Source organism: Vombatus ursinus, unplaced genomic scaffold (assembly GCF_900497805.2).
Source record: "Vombatus ursinus unplaced genomic scaffold, bare-nosed wombat genome assembly UNPS02014773.1, whole genome shotgun sequence".
Classification (NCBI taxonomy): Eukaryota; Metazoa; Chordata; class Mammalia; order Diprotodontia; family Vombatidae; genus Vombatus; species Vombatus ursinus.
In genome coordinates this window covers 34,820,147-34,838,249 of record NW_020954551.1, presented here as the reverse complement: position 1 = coordinate 34,838,249, position 18,103 = coordinate 34,820,147, and the positions used below count along the sequence as shown (strand labels likewise).

The window sequence follows — 18,103 nt, the reverse complement described above, 5'->3', positions numbered from 1 at the left end:
TATCAACATCCATCCAAAATGTGACACCCAGGGCCGAACATGATCCTCGAGAAATGGCGGACCAGAGCAGAGTACGGCCAGACTATCACCTGCCTAGTTCTGGACAGTGAGCCTCTTTCAATGTGGGCCTAAGGGCTTGGCAGCTCTCTTGGCTGTAAGATCACACTGCTGCAGTCCAGAAAACAAAGGTGAATACATCTACTGCTTACAGGCATGCTCAGCAGCCTATGCATGCATGTGCACACCTACACACACACCTCACTGCATCACCCAACCCCTACATACACACAGAGATGAGTCTCTCCCCCACAGATATGCCCAGCTACCTACACATAGCCCAACTGTCCTGCCACACATAGATCCCCTCCCCTTTATATATCCTATTACAGAAGATACACACAACCACTAATAAGATGGAATCATTTACTCCTCATTTGTATAGTCCCCTATATAAACACTCTCAGTCATCTCTTCTATCTACTCACCCCCACACACCTACATTCACAATTTTTGCTTCGACATAAAAACACACATTATCCACATGATATATACCCCTGCCCACAGAGAAACACTCAACCACCTACATATGCATACCATTTTTTCTACCACATGTACTTATCTGTCTAAGACACATGGAAAGTTCCCTACCCATGTACTGACTCTCAAAGCACATGCTTATATCATATGGTTTCCTATATGGCAATACACCACCAAAATACAATATCTTGGGTCTGACAGGCCTTGAGGCTGCATGTGGCCTTCCAGATCCTTAAGTGCAGCCTTTTGACTGAATCCAAATTTTACAGAACAAATCTTTGTTCCCCACTCCTGGTTGGTCTTAAGCTCAACTTCTACTCTGATAAAACCAACAATTGTGACTGAAGTATTTCAGAATTTAGAGCTGCTCTTCTCTCCTTCATGGATGAACTTCAGCATAAAACTGCTAAGCTTGCAAATGATTCAATGTCCAACTGACAGATACAGGATTTGACCAAGTGAACAGTGGAGAGCCACCTGAAGAAGGTATGTCTCTGTGTTAGGAAATTGTGGGGACCATAGGCAGCCTTCAACCATAGGCACAGCACATTTGAGCCCTGTGAGAGTCCAGAAGCCCATTTCCATCTTGGGAAGGCGGCTCTCTTCAGCTACTATGGAGCCTGAGCCTATCTGAGTACAAAAGGAGGCAGACATGTCTAAACTCCACATCCTCTGAGAAGGCTTCCACAATTCAATGGAGCAAATATGATCACTAGCCTATGCACTCCCTTTGACAATTTACTCCTCCAAAGGTACTGTGCTCATGGGCTTAGAATAATCTAAATATTTAAATATATTTGTCAGTTGTGTTTATTCTTCATATCTACCTGCCTTTGTCCTATTTGTATGTTATCTTCCAAAGGGGGAAGGCCTGTCTCTGCCTCATTCATTGAGCAGCATGCTACATTTAACAACTGGGTATGTGGATACTTCATCAGTGCAGTCTCATGATGAAGAGGAACTTGCTTCCATTTAAATTTCTTTCACCATTCTGAGAAAACATTGAGCCGGTGCCTAATTGCATATGGCGCTAGGCTGGCTATGGGAGGACTAGACATTCCCCATGTTGGACTCTAAACTCACCAAATACAGGGACTATGTCTTATGTAAATTCTCTCTTTCTCTCCTTCTCTCTCTCTGTCTCTCTGTCTCTCTCTGACTCTCTGTCTCTCTGTCTCTCTCTCTCTCTCCTAGTACCTAGCACACAGTAGACTCTCAATAAATGTTTGTTGAATAATATTGAAACAATAACTAGAGAACAAGTTCCTCCACAACCAGGCTCCTCCTAACCTATGAAAACCTTTCTTTCATTTCTCCCTCACATTCACTTTTCATTTTATTCAGGTTTACTAACTCCAACACTCCTTGCCCTACATCAGCATGCAAATCAAGCTCATTGCCATCTCCTCACTCAGAATGCCTTTCCTTCTCCTCTCTGCGTATCCGAATGATACCCTATCTTTCAAGACATCCCTTCTGTGAAGTCTTCTTTAAGAACTCCAAGCTCCCTGACTGATTGCTAGTCTTTCTTTCTTTTTTTCTTTCTATCTATCTTTCTAGCTAGCTATCTCTAGATCTCTATTTTTTGGTCTGGAATATATCGCAAGGTAGCTGACTGTGTTTTTTCTTGCGGAGTTTTCTAATTGCTCCAAATGCATTAGTTTTGTCTCCCCAGGTGGAATGTAAGCTTTTTGAGGTCAAGGATCATATCTGATAATTCTGTACCCACTTATGCCCAGCTTTGGTCTAAAGACATAGGAAGTGATTCATAAAGATCTATTGGTTGAAGAAAACTCTGGACCCCCAAGGCTGACTCAATTTTACTCTGGATCTCTCAGCAGATAAAAGGGGTGAGTGCACTCTGGAGGCCAACTCATGCCCATACCATGGCAAAGCCAACGTCTGCCTTCTTCAGGGCTGGTCCATCATTAGTCCCATCCCCAGTCACGGCCACGACCTGTCTCTGCTCCGTGTGGGTACTGTCGATGATGCCTGTGGAGAGGGAAGAAGCCTGGAGTGAGCAAGGAACATGAGGACCCTTGTCTGTCACACCCCTTAACAATATTACCTAAAATAGTCAAGAAAAGAAGTGGCCCCATTTTGCCCGAGGGCACACAGAGAGATAGCAGCAAAGCTAAGGGTAGGAGCTATGTCTTTCTACCCCTGGCCTAATGCTCTTTCTAGCTCATCACCTGGCATAGAATGGTGGTCTAGTAGACAGTGAACTAGGAGTCTGGACATCCACCTTCTATACCAGACTGATTCATCAACTAGCTAGGTGTCCTTGGGCAAGTCATTCCCCACCCCAACCCCCCATACTCAATTCCTTCATCACTAAAATTACTGAAGGCATACTAAAATGAGAATACTGGATTAGATGAACTCAAATATCCCTTCCAGCTCTGACATCCTATTGGTCCCTTTAAAGAATGATGAGTTCAGATTGAATGAGTCTGAAAATGATTTTGAAAAGAGATCTATATATAGTTTGGTTCTTTGGAAATGGGAACAAAACAGAGTCTAAATTTGCTAATGCTCTTGTGCTTTATTTAATTACACCTCTTTTTATGTGGGTATTTTAAGGAACACCAACCATGGTATACAGCCACAATATGACAAAGCGAGGGAGAAAGCAAGGCCCAGGGATCTTAACCACAGGAAGAACAAGAAAGGCACCATTTCTTAATGGAAAGAACATCAGATTTGGAATCAGAGAAGCTGGGTTCAAATCCTAAATCCTGATCCTGACACTACCATTGGACTTGGGAGTTTTATGAAGGCCTAAACTTGAATCCTGTCTCAGGGAATTATTAGCTATGTAGCCCTCAACAAGTCACTTAGCCTCAGTTTCCTCATCTGCAAAATGAGGTGGTTGGACCAAGTGACCTTTAAGGTCCCATCTGGTTCTTATGCTATGGTCCTATGACATGCATCAGACCCTCTCTATGCTTCAGTGAATAGTCCAACCCTACAAGCCTATGGTCTGTGATCCTTTTCAGCTCTGGATATATTATCCCTGGTTATACATGCATATGTTTTTTGCTTGATGGAATATAAGCTTCTTGAGGGCAGGGACTATTTCATTTTTATCTTTGCTTCCCCAGTACACAGTCAAGTGCCTGGTGCATGGTAGATGCATAGTAAATGCTTGTCGATGGACTGACTCATTAAATTGAAGGCACTGTTGATGGAATTTGGGGGAGGATATGGGATCCTGATCTATAGGGCTCTTTACTGACCAGGGTGGAAACACAACTGAAGTAAATGACAAGAGAGGTCTGGTCTATTAATAATTGTCTCAGAGATCATGACTGGAAGATGGCGGAGGGAAAGCAGTGACTTGCTAGAGCTCTCCCCCAAAGCGCTCCAAATACCTACAAAAAATGGCTCTAAACAAATTCTAAAGCAGCAGAACCCACAAAAAAACAGAGTAAAACAAATTTCCAGCCCAAGAAAACCTGGATGGCTGATTAGTAAGGTATATTGTGCCGGACTGGGAGAGGAGCACAGTTTGGCATGGGCATGCAGGCCTCAGGGACCCTGGAGCAGGCCTCAGAGGACTGAATTGTGGGCAGCTGTGGTGGTTTCCAGACTTCTCAACCCATGAACGCCAAAGACAACTTACAAGGTCAGTGGGAAAAGTCTGTTACTGCGGTGAGAGAAGAAGCTAGATCTCAGCTGCCCCGAGGGAAGCAGCTGCCTTCTGAGCTTCTGGCCCACAGACTGAGGGGGAATCGAGTGGCTGATCAGAGGGGGATTGCAAGGATCTCTTTGCCAGGGCTGAGGCAGGAATCTCTTGCTTTGCCCATGCTTGGATCTGGGTCACAGTTCTGAGGGACAGTCCTGGGGCGAGAAGGAACACTGGTGTGGTGGAGCTCGTTGTGGCAGTGGAGAGGAAACACCTCGCCCCTTATCATAGCACCTTGGAAGAACTGACACTTTTCAGGTCCCTAGAAGTATCTCTGAAAACAGCTGTACAAACCCCTGAAGCTTGGGACAGTACATTCTCCACATTGGAAACAGACTCTTACCTTAACCAAGAGTTTAAAACTCAAGTAATTCGTTAGGATCATAAGCAAGCAGCGCAAAAAGAGTCAGACTATATTATCTTACTTTGGTGACAAAGAAGATCAAAACATATAACCAGAAGAAGACAACAAAGTCAAAGCTCCTACATCCAAAGCCTCCAAGAAAAATATGAATCAGTCCCAGGCCTTGGAAGAGCTCAAAATGGATTTTGAGATGCAAGTAAGAGAAGTAGAGGAAAAACTGGGAAGAGAAATGAGAGTGATGCAAGAAAATCATGAAAAGCAAGTTGACAGCTTGCTAAAGGAGACCCAAAAAAATACTAAAGAAAATAACACTTTAATAAATAGCCTAACCCAAATGGCAAAAGAGGTCCAAAAAGCCAATGAAGAAAAGAATGCCCTAAAGAACAAAATTGGACAAATGGAAAAGGAAGTCCAAAAACTTACTGAAGAAAATATTCCCTTAAAAATTAGAACAGAGCAATTGGAAGCTAGTGACTTTATGAGAAACCAAGACATTGAAAAACAAATCCAAAAGAATGAAAAATTAGAAAACAATGTAAAATATCTCATTGGAAAAAAAAAAAGACCTGGAAAATAGATCCAGGAGAGAGAATTTAAAAATTATTGGACTATCTGAAAGCCATGATCAAAAAAAGAGCTTAGACATCATGTTTCAAGAAATGATCAAGGAAAACTGCCCTGATATTTTAAAACCAGAGGGCAAAATAGAAATAGAAAGAATCCACCGATCTCCTCCTGAAAGAGATCCCCAAAGGAAAACTCCTAGGAATATTGTAGACAGATTCCAGAGTTCCCAGGTCAAGGAGAAAATATTACAAGAAGCCAGAAAGAAATGATTCAAGTGTTGTGTAAACACAATCAGGATAACACAAGATTTAGCAGCTCTTACATTAAGGGACTGCAGGGCATGGAATATAATATTCCAGAGGGCAAAGAAGATAGGATTACAACCAAGAATCACCTACCCAGCAAAACTGAGTATAATTCTTCAGGGGAAAAAATGGTCATTTAGTGAAATAGAGGGCTTTCAAGCATTCTTGATGAAAAGACCAGAGCTGAATAGAAAATCTGACTTTCCAATACAAGACTCAAGTGGAACATGAAGAGGTAAGCAGGAAAGAGAATCATAAGAGACTTATTAAGGTTGAACTGTTTACATTCCTGAATGGAAAGATGATATTTGTAACTCATGAGACCTTTGTCAGTATTAGGGTAGTTGGAGATAGATAGATAGCTGGGTAGATAGATAGAGGGCACAGGGTGAGTTGAAGATGAATGGGTCATATCTGGAGAATAAAATTAAGGGGTGAGAGAGGATTATACTAGGAGAAGGAGAAAGGGAAAGGTAGAATGGAGTAAATTATCTCACAAAAAAAAACAGAAAAGAAAAGGCTCTTACAGTGGAGGGGAACCTGGGGAAGGTGAGAGAAAATGAGTGAATCTTATTCTCATAGGATTTGACTTAAGGAGGAATACTCCTTAATACACACTCAATTGGATATGGAAATCTGTCTTACCCTACAGGAAAAGAGGAGGGGAAGGGGACAAGAGAGTATGGAGATGATAGAGAGGAGGGCAGATTGGGAAAGGGGGTAATCAGAAGCAAATACTTCTGAGGAGGGACAGGGTCAAAAGAAAGAATAGAATAAATGGGGGGGCAGGATAGGATTAAGGGAAATGGAGTTAGTTTTTTACAGCATGTCTACTATGGAAGTGTTTTGCATAACTGCACATGTATAACCTATATTGAGTTGCTTGCCTTTTCAATGAGGGTGGGTGGGGAGGGAGGAAGGGAGAAAATGTGGAACCCAAAGTTTTAAAAACACATGTTTTAAAAAAAGTGTTTTCACATGCAACTGGGAAATAAGAAATACAGGAAATGGGGTACAGAAATCTATTCTGCCCCACAGGAAAATAAAAGGGGAAGGGGGGAAGAGATAGCAGGGAAAGCAGACTAGGGGAAGGGGTATTCAGAATGCACGCCATCTTGGGGTGGGGGGAGGGGTGAGATGGGGTGAAAATGTGGAACTCAAAATCTTGTGGAAGTAAATGTTGAAAACTAAAAATAAAAAAAAAAGAAAGAAAAAAAAATAATTGTCTCAGAGATCAACCAGATTTGACTCAGAGATTGACCCATAAGTTATCATGGACCTACTGGGGACCCTTGTCCTGTGACTCATTAAGCAAGTTACTTCTCATTTCAATGTGGACTCTAAAGCCAACCACCCATTACCCATTTTAAAATATTAAACTCTTTTTTGGGGGGCATCGATAAGTTTCCCAGTCATGATTCATTTTTTTCAGGCCTGATTATTTCCGGAGGAGTGAATTATTATGGTTTCAGAGCTACAGAGCTGGAAGGTCAAACCCTGTGGTACAGATGGGTCAAAGCCATTTCAAGGCTTCTCCCAAGCACTGCAGTCAGGCAGACCCTTCTTAAGATGAATAACAACTTTTATTTGTAAAGTGCTTTTCTCTACCAGCATTCTCTACCAGTACCCAGTTCTCTGGGCTCTCAAAAGCTATACTAATGAAAGGAACCCAGGCCCTGAAAAGCCTACACCAAGCTGGAAATATTTGTTGTCCAAAGACCACCCTGGCTAAGTTTAGAGAGGTTAATCACCAGGACAGTGGCCATTAGGGGATATTTTCTGTTTGTTTGTTTTCCTATAAAAACTCAAGAAGATACTGATCATTCGCCATATGCAACAGGAAATGGGGCTCTTGTACCTGGGAGAAGCCACAGATTGTTCAAGTCCTGAGGTAGGTACAGAACTCTCTACATTTCACAAAGTGTTTTTATGTGTATTATCATCTACCTGCCATTGTGCTCTCCAGATTCCAGACCTTGCCAACTGTTTTGCTGCTGCATCCTAAGGACAACTGAACTTTGCCCTGCAGCTGACCCTCCTATATGTTGTCTTTCCCTATTAGAATGTCAGCTCCTTGAGAGCAGGGAAAGTATCACTTTTCTACTTGTATCCCAAGTGCGTAGCACAGTGATTGACACATAGTACATGCTAAATAATTTCTTATTCACAATCACCTAGTTGGGGTAAGCTGGATTCATAATCTTAAGTTACAGATGAAGAAATTGAGGCTTAGATTTGGAAGGGTCTTCAGAGGTCGTCTAGACCAAGTTCAGCAACTTGGTCATGGTCACATAGTCAACAGCAAGGCCTGGAATTGAACCCAAGTACTCTGATTCCAAATCCAGTCCTCCTTCCGCTGTATCTCTATGCCTTTCAAAAACAATAGTTCACACCACATGCAATAAAAAATGCAGGGGCTCCCATCAGCTCAATGGGAAGCTCAGATTCCCAACAAGGTAACATAGAGCAGATGAGTCAGAAGGTGTATCTCTCATTTTCTTATCCAAGGGAAGTCCTTTCTACTTTGCACTGAGATCAAAGTCTCCACCAGTCAGACCTTGAATTTCACCCTTTGGAGCACAAACAATATAGCTTTCACGCAGGAGCACCACCCGGGTTTGCAGACCCTTTCTGCTGATAAGGTAGGCTTCAGATACGTGCATGACTACTGGATTGCAGGAAGATCAAAAGTAAACCTGCTGAGTGATCAAATGTGAAGATGTAGCGATAGTTACACTGAGGCATTTCAGGAGTCTCCTGGCCACATTCTAAGCATGGAACCCAATCCTTTCAAACAGGGCCTCTGTGCAGAGAAACAAAACTGGGACATCTATCCCAACTTCTACCATTTTACATAGGAAGAAATTAAGGGTCAGAAAGGATCAGTGACTTACCTGGTAGCAGAAATCAGACGAGAGGCAGGTTGATGCCAAGGAGAGAATAGCATACTAGAAGTCAAAACTGCCTCAAACAATTATGTGACCAAGGGATCATAAATCTAGGGCTGGAAGGAATCTCCAGGGTCATCTAGACCAGAGATGTCAAACATACCTAAGGCCTGAACCAGATTAAAATGTAACTGGGAAATATTTAACAAAATAAATAAAAATATAACACAATATTGTTGTTGTTTAGTCATTTTCAGTGATGTCTGACTCCTTGTGACCTCATTTGGGGTTTTCTTGGCAAAGATACTGGAGTGGTTTGTCATTTCCTTCTCCAGCTCATTTTACAGATGAGGAAACTGAGGCAAAGAGGGTTAAGTGACTCATCCAGGATCACATAGCTAGTGTACAAGGCCAGAAAGAGGAGTCTTTCTGACTCCAGACCCAGTGCTCTATCCACTGAACCACCTAGCTGCCCCAAGATCCCCTAAATCCGATGCTATTAATATAACTTGATACTGCTTACAGAAGCTTATATGGCTTCTCAGCCCTTGTACCGATACAACGCAATGAAAAAAAATTAATTCCCCTTGTAATTTTTAGTAGATTTGAAACATACACAGGACTTGAAGGAGTTAAGTAAACAAATTCCTTCTTTTTCTGTGGGACATTCATATAATTATAGATTCAGATTTGGAAGGGACAATAGTCTAATCCCTTTATTTTACAGATGGAAATACTGAGGCCCAGGCAGGGGAGTTGATACATTCAAGATCATATAGGCACTAAATGGCAGAACAGAAATTTGAACCCAGGTCCCCTGACACCAGAATTATACTCCAATGCCTTCTGTTATAGTGTTACTCTACTCTTTGTACTTTTCAAACAACTTTCACAGTCAATATCTCATTCAGTCTTCATAATACTCAAGCAAGGAAGATAATATTTCCACCCAATTAATGGAGGAGGAGACTTAGACCCTGAGCAGTGAAATGACTTGAAGTCACACAGAGAGTGAAAAGCGAAGCTAGGATTCTGAGCAAACTCCAAGATTCAATTAGGCTGACTCAAACGGTACTCCACTGCAGCCTTTCCTCTGCCACAATACACAATGTGAGCATTCCAAAAGACATTCATTCCTGCAGCCACACAACTATGGAGAAAGTGTTCGTGGAGGGAGAAAAGAGGAAACAATGGCTTTAACTACTCTGTTCCTGGCTATGGCTAAAGTTCCTAGAAAGTCAGAGCTGGAAGGAACCTTAGAAATCACCTGGTCCCAACATCCTCATTTTGTAGTTGAGGAAAGTGATACCAAAGGAGGGACTGTAGCTTACTCACAGTCACACTGGTCATTAGCATGACAGCTTGAACTAGACCCCAGGAATTGTGGCTCCCTGTCTAGAAAATGGTGGCCACTACACCGTGGGGCATCTCACCATCTCTGCCTCATTAGCATTGTTTTCTCTTCTGTCTCAACCCATAACCAATACAAAATCTTGAGTGAGCCAAAAATAAAATTCCTTCATTTTACTGTAACTTTTTCCCCAGTATATATAAGCTCCCTGAAGTCAAGGATTTCTTCCATTTTGTCTTAGTATTATTCAATGTGCCTAGCACAGTGTCTGATAAATAACAGGCAACAATGTTTGCTGAATGACCAATTGATTATCGTTAGAGGGTTTCCTAGGACTACGAAAGATTGTGATCTGATAATCACTCCAATGTACAGTGAATCTCTTGTAAAACATCCTCATTCCCCAGCTCCCCATTCCATGAGATTTGCAGACCCATGAGGTCCCACTGCCTTAGTCCCTGAGTGGAAACAGAACCACTTTTTTGTCTGATCCAAGATGAAGCCATGAGCCTCAGACCCCCCCTGGGGTTGAGCATCCACATCCAATGCCTTACCTTTGACCAGAGTGTGTTTGTCTGTGGGGGAGGAGCGAGCGAGGACCCGCAGTTTGGGCCAGATTTTGTCTATTCGTTCCTGTTCAATCTGGAAAAGGGAAGAGAGGGTGGTTATGAGAGTGAAGACCCGTAAGCCAATGTCCTACGAGACGTGGTAGAAGGAACTGGCCATGTTTAGTCTGGAGAAAAGAAGACTGGAAGACATGGGATTTCTATATTCAGCATTTGAAGGACTGTTGAGTGCATGAGGGATCAGATTTGTTTTTTTGATCCCGATGGGCAGAACCAAGAGTGAAGGGTAGAAGTTTTGAAGAGACTGATTTAGGCTTCACATCAGGAAACAACTGCTAACCATTGATGCTCTCTGGAATTGGGATGGGACATCCTGGAGAGGTGGTGCATTCCCTCCTCCGGGAAGGTCTTTAAGAAGAGACAGGACAACCACTCGGCAGGTATAGTAGAGATGCCTTTTAGGTATGGGCTATGCTAGTTGGCTGTGGAGACCCCTTCTAACTCTCAGGTTCCGTGACTCAGGGCTGGGGTCCTTGGAGCCCAGGAAGGTGGGTAATAGCTAATCTCAGCCTTGGTACCGGAGGATGTGGTATGGGAGAATGAAACGGGCAAAGGTGGAGGCTAACTGGACAGACAAAAGAGGAGAAGGAATTGGGAATACCCTCAACCCTCTGTGGCTCCCATGTGGTTAGCGATGCCCACAGCCAATAGGTATTAACTGTGCCCAGCCTGCCAAGGCAGAGATACACAATGATTGGGCATCACAGAACTTTAAAGCTAGAAGGAGCCTTAGAGTGCATAGGATCCAAAGACTTCACAACCATCTAATCCAACCCTATCACTGTACAGATGGAAAAACTAAAATTCGGGTAGGATGGATGACTTGCTCATAGTCACATAGGTATTAAGTATCAAAGGTGAGAGCTGAACCCGGGTCCTTTGGCTCCAAAGATAGTGGCCTTTCTATTATGACACAATCATCCATTTTAAAGATATGGAAACTAAGGCAGAGAAGAGGTTGCCCAGGATTGGGTTACAACCCACTCCAAGGTCAGCTGAATACAATTTGACTAATAGTAATGGCCGTCTCTTCAGAGACCTAGACTTAGAGTTACCTCTCCTTTCTCATTCCTGATTCGCCGGTTGAACTCCTTCCCCTCAATGCAGAGGAAGTCTTCCCCAGGGTGGATGATGCCACACTTGATGGCAATGGCCCGGGCAGTGTTGATATTGTCCCCAGTGACCATGCGGACGGTGATTCCTGCTCGTTGGCACTTCCTTATGGCTTCTGGGACCTGCGGAACGTTGGAGCCAAAACAAGAAGTCATGAGACATACACGACCCTTGAACAATAAACGGTTGTCAAACTGAATGCCAAGGAGGGAGCTCCAGACAGACTGTGCCTTCATGTTCTGGGTGATTCTTAGATCAGGGTGAAGGGAAGAGAGTGGTGGGGATGAGAGTTCCTTTCTTGGGTGCAAAGTAACCTTGGAGCCCCACAATAACCTTTTTCTGATCTAAAATCGGGGTCAAGGAATCCCTAAAATGTTAAAGCCTGGGACTCACTTGCCAAAGATCAAAAATCATAGATTTGAGACCTAGAAAGGAGTCTTGGAGGCAAATGGAGTCCAATGCCTCCCATTTTGCAGATGAGGAAACTGAGGTACAGAGAAATTAAGTAATTTGCCTATGGTCACAAAACTAGTAAGTATCTGAAGTACAGTTTAAATCCGTGTCCTTCCGACTCCAAGTCATCCACTATTGAATGCTGCCTATTTAGAGTTTGAGTTTTAGAGCTGAAGGAGACTTAGAGACCACCTAATTCTTATTTTACAAAAGAGGAAACTGAGACCCATAGAAGGGAGCTGCTACAACTGGTCAGCGATAGGGCCAGGACTCTGATTTTTAGTAGTCTGCGACCACTCTCCTCCATTAACCACCTGACCACTAATGGGATTTGTTCAACAGTCTGGGTGGTCAACATCCTGCTGTGTTGACCTTGTGAAAGTTGGTGGCTGATGGCCAGTCACACAAAAGACACACACTTGCTTCTGACAGCTGGTGTAGTCTTTCTCCTGCTGTCAGAATGCCATAAGATGAGTTGTCTAGAACCTCGGTGACCACAATGAGAAGGGTGCCAATCTCAGGTCAAGTACCAGGATAGCCTTTAAGATACAAGAGCTATCGGGAGACAAAACATCCTCTAAAGGTTTTCTTTTCTTAAAAAACCACAGATGTGTTACATGGAGAAGGAGGGGAAGAAATGTCACAAAACCTCCTAAATGGTAGAAAGCAACAGAAAAAAACTGGCCAGCAGCACAGGAACTTTGAAAACAAGATGATTTTCTGACAACATGCAGCAATGTTCTCTCCACTAGAGTCATCATCAACTCATCCCCCTCCCCCCCACAACCAATCAGATACTAAGTCCAGTTGCTTCTCCCTACACATCCATGTCCCAACCACTCATTCAGAATCATGTAATATCAGAATAGGAAAGAGCCCTAAGAGATTCTCTAGTCTGATGCACTCATTTTACAAAGACAGCTCAGTTTAGAGCCCCTACAGAATTGTCCTTTCTAACAAATAAGTACCGTGGAGCAAATCAAATCAGTGCACTGGCCATGTGTGAGGATATACGTATGCCTCATTCCATACCTATGGGTGGGATGCTGAGAGGCAGGAGGCATGTGTCAGTCCTCTGAGTTTAGGATTTACTGTTGTATTGATCAGTTATTACATCTTTCATTGTTGTTTTCCTTGTGGTTATTGTATAAATTACAGTCCTGGTTCTGATTATTTTACTCGGTCTGTATTTTCTTTTTCAAATTAATTTGCTTCCTTGGGTCTCTGGTCGTCAGGACTGTCATGACGTTGGGGGAATAGGAATATGAAATTGGTCCCCTTATGTTCAATAAAATGCAATGTGTGTTATCATTTTCCATCATAAAAAGATTTAATGCATCCTTCCTTAACTGCCCTTTAATGTTATTATTATTAATATATGTCATTATTAATAAGAGGCAAGTTGTTGCAGAAGAAAGAACACAGAGTGAGAAAGGAATAAAAATTAAAAGACCCAATTTCCAGGCTCCATTAAGAGCTATTAAGGCAGGCCTCTTCACATCTCCAGACTTAGCAGACCAGACCCCCATTCAGGAAGATAATAGGTTCAAATCTTGTCTCTGTACTAGTCAGGGAACTCTGGGAAAATTACTAATATTTTCTCAGTTACCTTTGCCAGAAAATTGGGAAAATAATAACTGTAGCATCTACCTCAAAGGAGCATTTTGAGAATAAAGTGAGATGATTATGAAAAGCATTTGGGAAATCTTACACCGCATAAATGCCAGCTACTATTATTAAAGAGAGGAAAACTGAGGCCTACCATGGAGAAATGAGTTACCTGAGTTTACACAGTTAGTCAATGGTATAGGCAGAGTATGAACCCAGATGTTCAATTCTAAGTCTCGTGTTCTTTCCAATGCATCCACTCTGCTGGTGGTGATGAGGGAATATCAGGGCCATTCTAGGGGGATCACAGACCTGCATCTGTTGAAAGGATTTTAGAGGTCATGGAGTTTATCCCCAGGGGTGATGGTGGATAGAGTGCTGGGCCTGGAGTCAGGAAGACTTGAATTCAAATCTCGCCTCAGATTTTTACTAGCTATGTGACTCCAGACAAGTCACTTAACCTCCGTCTGCCTTAGTTTCCTGACTATAAAATCAGGATAATAATAGCGCCTACCTCCCAGGGTTATTGGGAAGACCAAATGAGATATTGATTATAAAGCATTTAGCACAGCTCCTGGCACATAGTAGGTGGTATACAAATACTTCTTCCCATCTCCTTTTCTCTTCATTTTAAAGATGAATAAACTAAGGCTCAGAGACATTAAGTGACTTGCACTCAGGAGTGCTGGCAAAAAGTAAATCATACTGTTTGTGTGCCTTTGTTCCTCTCCCAACAATTCTTATCCACAAAATCATAAGAAGGCTTAAAAGACCTTGGAAAAGAACTCTGAAAATAGTCTGAAGGATGAGGTAGTCCTATCCTTTGGCCATTGTGTGCAGCAGTGAAGTACAGTAGCAAAAGAACAGAATTTGGAGTCAGAAAACCTGGGTTTGAGTCCCAACTCCACCACTTAATACTTGTGTGACCTTGGGCAAGTCACTTAATCTTTATGGGACTCAGTTGTCTCATCTGTCTCATCTGAGAGAGTCAGACCCACTGGCCTCAGGCCTTTTCCAGGTCAAGTTCTATGATCCTATGATGGGGTGAATGTCTGTGGGAAGATGATGAGTTGATGGTTTGTATATAGGCCTCAGATCTCTAAAGTGTTGATTTCAGAGCATCAGGAGCTGATAGGGACATTGAAGATCATCTAATCCAGAGACTGTTACCTGACGGGGTGGGCTGTAAACTTGATTTTTCAAAACATTTTGATAACTGCATTTCAGGACAACTAGTTTTCTTTGTAACCTTACGTATTTGATTTTCTACGTTTAAAAATATTTTTCTGAGAAGAGGTCCATAGGCTTCACCAGATGACAAAGGGGGTCCATAATACAAAAAAGGTTAAGATCCCCTGAATCCAACTCCCTCATCTTAGGGGTTAAGAAGGGGAAATGGAGGCTATGGAGCACTACTTGAATACCATCCAGAGGGAGATCGTGCCTTGAAGCAAGGAAGACCACCTTGGACATATAATGGCTACATGACCAGTCATCTACTGCTCAGAGCTTTAGGAAACCCCCTAAGACAAGTTGCAGAGATCTGCATTGGTTAAGAGAATGTTCTTACATGGGAGTTCCTAATGAAACCAAAGGTCCAGGCCCTATCCCTAGCTCTCAATATCAGCTATTTTTATTACAAAGGAGAAAACCGAGGCCTACCGATAGAAAGGTAATAAGAGGCAAAGCTGGGATTCAAATTCAGGTCTTCATAATCCTGATCTCTACCATGCTGCCTCATCAGGCTTTGTGGTGGTGGGGGGGGGGGGCCCCTCTTTTTCTCCTCTCTTCTGCTAAGCACCAGAACATCTCCTTCTCCCCTCCTAATTAAGCAGCTTGGATAGAGTGCTGGGCCTGAAGTAAGAAAGACCTGAGTTCAAATGTGACCTCAGATACTTGTCAGCCATGTGACGCTGGACAAGTCACTTAACTCCTATCTCAGTTTCTTCAACTGTAAAATGGTGGTAATAATAGCACCTTCCTCTCAAGGTTGTGTGAATCAAACGAGATAATTTTTGTAAACTGCTTAGCATACAGTAAGAATTTAATTAATGTTTGTTCCCTTCCTTTCCCCCCATCCCCACCAGCATGAAACTAGGAGAAGTCCTCTCAGTTTAGTTTTCCTGGAGAAGACCCTGAGCACAGCATTGGTAGAAAATAAGACCATCTTTCAATTTACCTTTGAGAATACATTCACTCAAGACAAATTTACTCATAATAATTTTTAATCCAAGAGAGCATAAATGGTTTTGAATGTGAAGATGAATGAAAAACAAAAGCAGCATATAATTATTGCTGCCAAGATGAGGTAGGGGCTGCTGGGAGCCACAGTTATGCCTCCCCCTCAAAAACCCCCACAACCTAATTTTGCAGAATAAATATGTAATTGATGTTGTCTTTGTAAAAGTCCTCCCTCTGATTTTCAGGAGATTCCCCTGAAGGCTTGAACTAAGCAGCTGAAGAATAGGAAAGATTTTGTTTTGTTGAAAGTAAAGGAAGGAATGCTTAACCACTGATCACCCTTGTCAATTAGTCTTAGCAGGGATTGGAGAGGTGGAAAGGATGAAATTCTATCAGAATCTGCCTGGAGCTGCAGTAATCAGATGCTAATTTCTCTGGACTCTCCATAGATCTCATTTTAGAACCAAGGCATTGTTGAAAGAGGAAGGAGTGGTGGGAAAGGCGTGAAGTCTGTGAAGTCTCGAATATCTTCCAAAATCCCAATTTTTAGAAAATATATGCAAAAGCTAAATTCACAGTACAAAGGCATTCAAACTGTGGCTAAGTCTTCCAATTTTATAGGTTCAAGGACAAGAAGGATTCCCCACAGATGAAAAAAAAAAACTGTGCCAGAAGCTTCTGTTTTCAGGTAATCTAATGCTGATTTCATTGATGTTGGGCATATTTTAGGGCCTCCTCAACTACATTTGTGATTACTCAAAAGAAAAAGGCCTAACAATCCACACAGGGAAAACCAAGTGGATAAAAAAATTGCTTATCAACTACATTATGACATGAAAGTGTTTGATTTAGTTCATCTTGAGCAGGCACAGCAAATAGATGATGAACTGGACTGATCAATAAATAGGAAAAGGTTCATGAGATGGATGACAGTGCTTTCAATCTAACATTTATTTAAAACAATTATTTTCTCACAGCTATGGAGCACAGAACAATATGATCTCAGGAGAATCTAAATTTCAGGCAAACCAAAAGTCAGTGGAAAGTAGCAAGGTGGGCGTAAGTAGGTTGCGGCATATTGCCAACATGCCGTGTTCATGAGAATCATCATCACATATGTCTCAAAGAGGAGAAAGAAAGGGGAGAAAGGAACAAGCCCTGTGTTAAGCACCTACTACATGCCTGGTACGATGCCAAGTGCAGTTATCAGGAGTGATAGATGACGGCTGATATCCATGAAATATTAAGAGACACCAGCATCTTTCCATAAACAAATTCTCTATGGAAGATTTCTAGAATGACATAAGCAAGCTTCACACAGGATAAGTCAATGGATTTCAATCTATTAACAGGGGAGGAAATACCCACATCAATGAAATACTGGATCCATGAAAGCATCAAAGCACATAATCATCAGGATGACTTTTGCTTTCACTAGTACACTCCAAACCCCAACGAATCCAAGGTGATAATCATCCAGTTATTCTATAAATTCTCTTGAAAGGATCTAAGATCCCTACAATGTGTCAGAAGCCTTCCTTTAGGTCTCATCTTGAGGGTACCAATGGAGCACGAGGGTTGATCACCTATTGCCTCTTGTTCTTTCTACATGGCTCCTTTTTCTAGTCATAACTTTCTCTGATGTTTCATACTAATGCATATGCATAAGTTATCAATAATAATCTACCCCTTTCAAACTCACCAACTCTTTTATATTACTATTGAGGGCTTTGGCAGTTTTGTTTCTTTAGAGATCATGGCATTTCCTGATTTGCCAAATGTAATCTAGGCCAGTCTCCTTCTACTTAATTCTGGTTCTCTCTGAAGAACTTTGTAATTGATTACATGACATGGGAGATGAAGGCAAAGGACTGCCTAGCGTGGTATATCCACATCAAGAAGGCACTGTGCTCTGTAAGCAAAGCAGAATTGAAGTAGTTCAAAAGAAATGTGAGATGCACAAATTTAGAGAATCCACCCCAAATGCTCACATGGACTATTTGTGCCCAACCTGTGGTAGAGCATTCCGAGCTCGTGTTGGTCTGATCAGCCACAGTTGGACACATTGTAACTTGACTCTAACATGGTGATGTCATTTGGGTCCTCTCCAAGAATCCTCTTCAAGAACGAAGGACAACAAAGAATCAACCAACCAACTTAACTCTGGCCCTAAATTATTGTCCAACAAACCATCAGTTCAAAATATATGTGGTGATGGACTAAATCAAGGAGTTATACAATCAGTAACATGGCATAATCAGAATAAGAGGCATTTTCATCTCGTTTTTCTGAAGTGAATGACTAGACTGATTTCTTTTAAATAATTATATATTTTCCTGAGGATGAATTGTAAAATTTTATGGCTGAGTACAATGTCTTCAGTAAAACAGGATCATTCTGATATCCTCAACAGTGATATGAA

General features: G+C 42.1%; 1 protein-coding gene across 5 annotated transcripts in view; it reads right to left on the bottom strand.

The window, feature by feature from the left end:
* Window positions 1–18,103, bottom strand: part of ATP2B2 (ATPase plasma membrane Ca2+ transporting 2) — a 399,625-nt gene that overhangs the window by 29,618 nt on the left and 351,904 nt on the right. For all 5 annotated transcript variants that reach the window (XM_027864051.1, XM_027864046.1, XM_027864048.1 and 2 more), the window contains exons 15-17: window positions 11,382–11,561; window positions 10,255–10,342; window positions 2,423–2,529 (exon numbers count right to left, since the gene is read on the bottom strand). In XM_027864051.1, coding sequence (XP_027719852.1) covers window positions 2,423–2,529; window positions 10,255–10,342; window positions 11,382–11,561 — 375 coding nt within the window. The remainder of the gene's footprint in view (window positions 1–2,422; window positions 2,530–10,254; window positions 10,343–11,381; window positions 11,562–18,103) is intronic.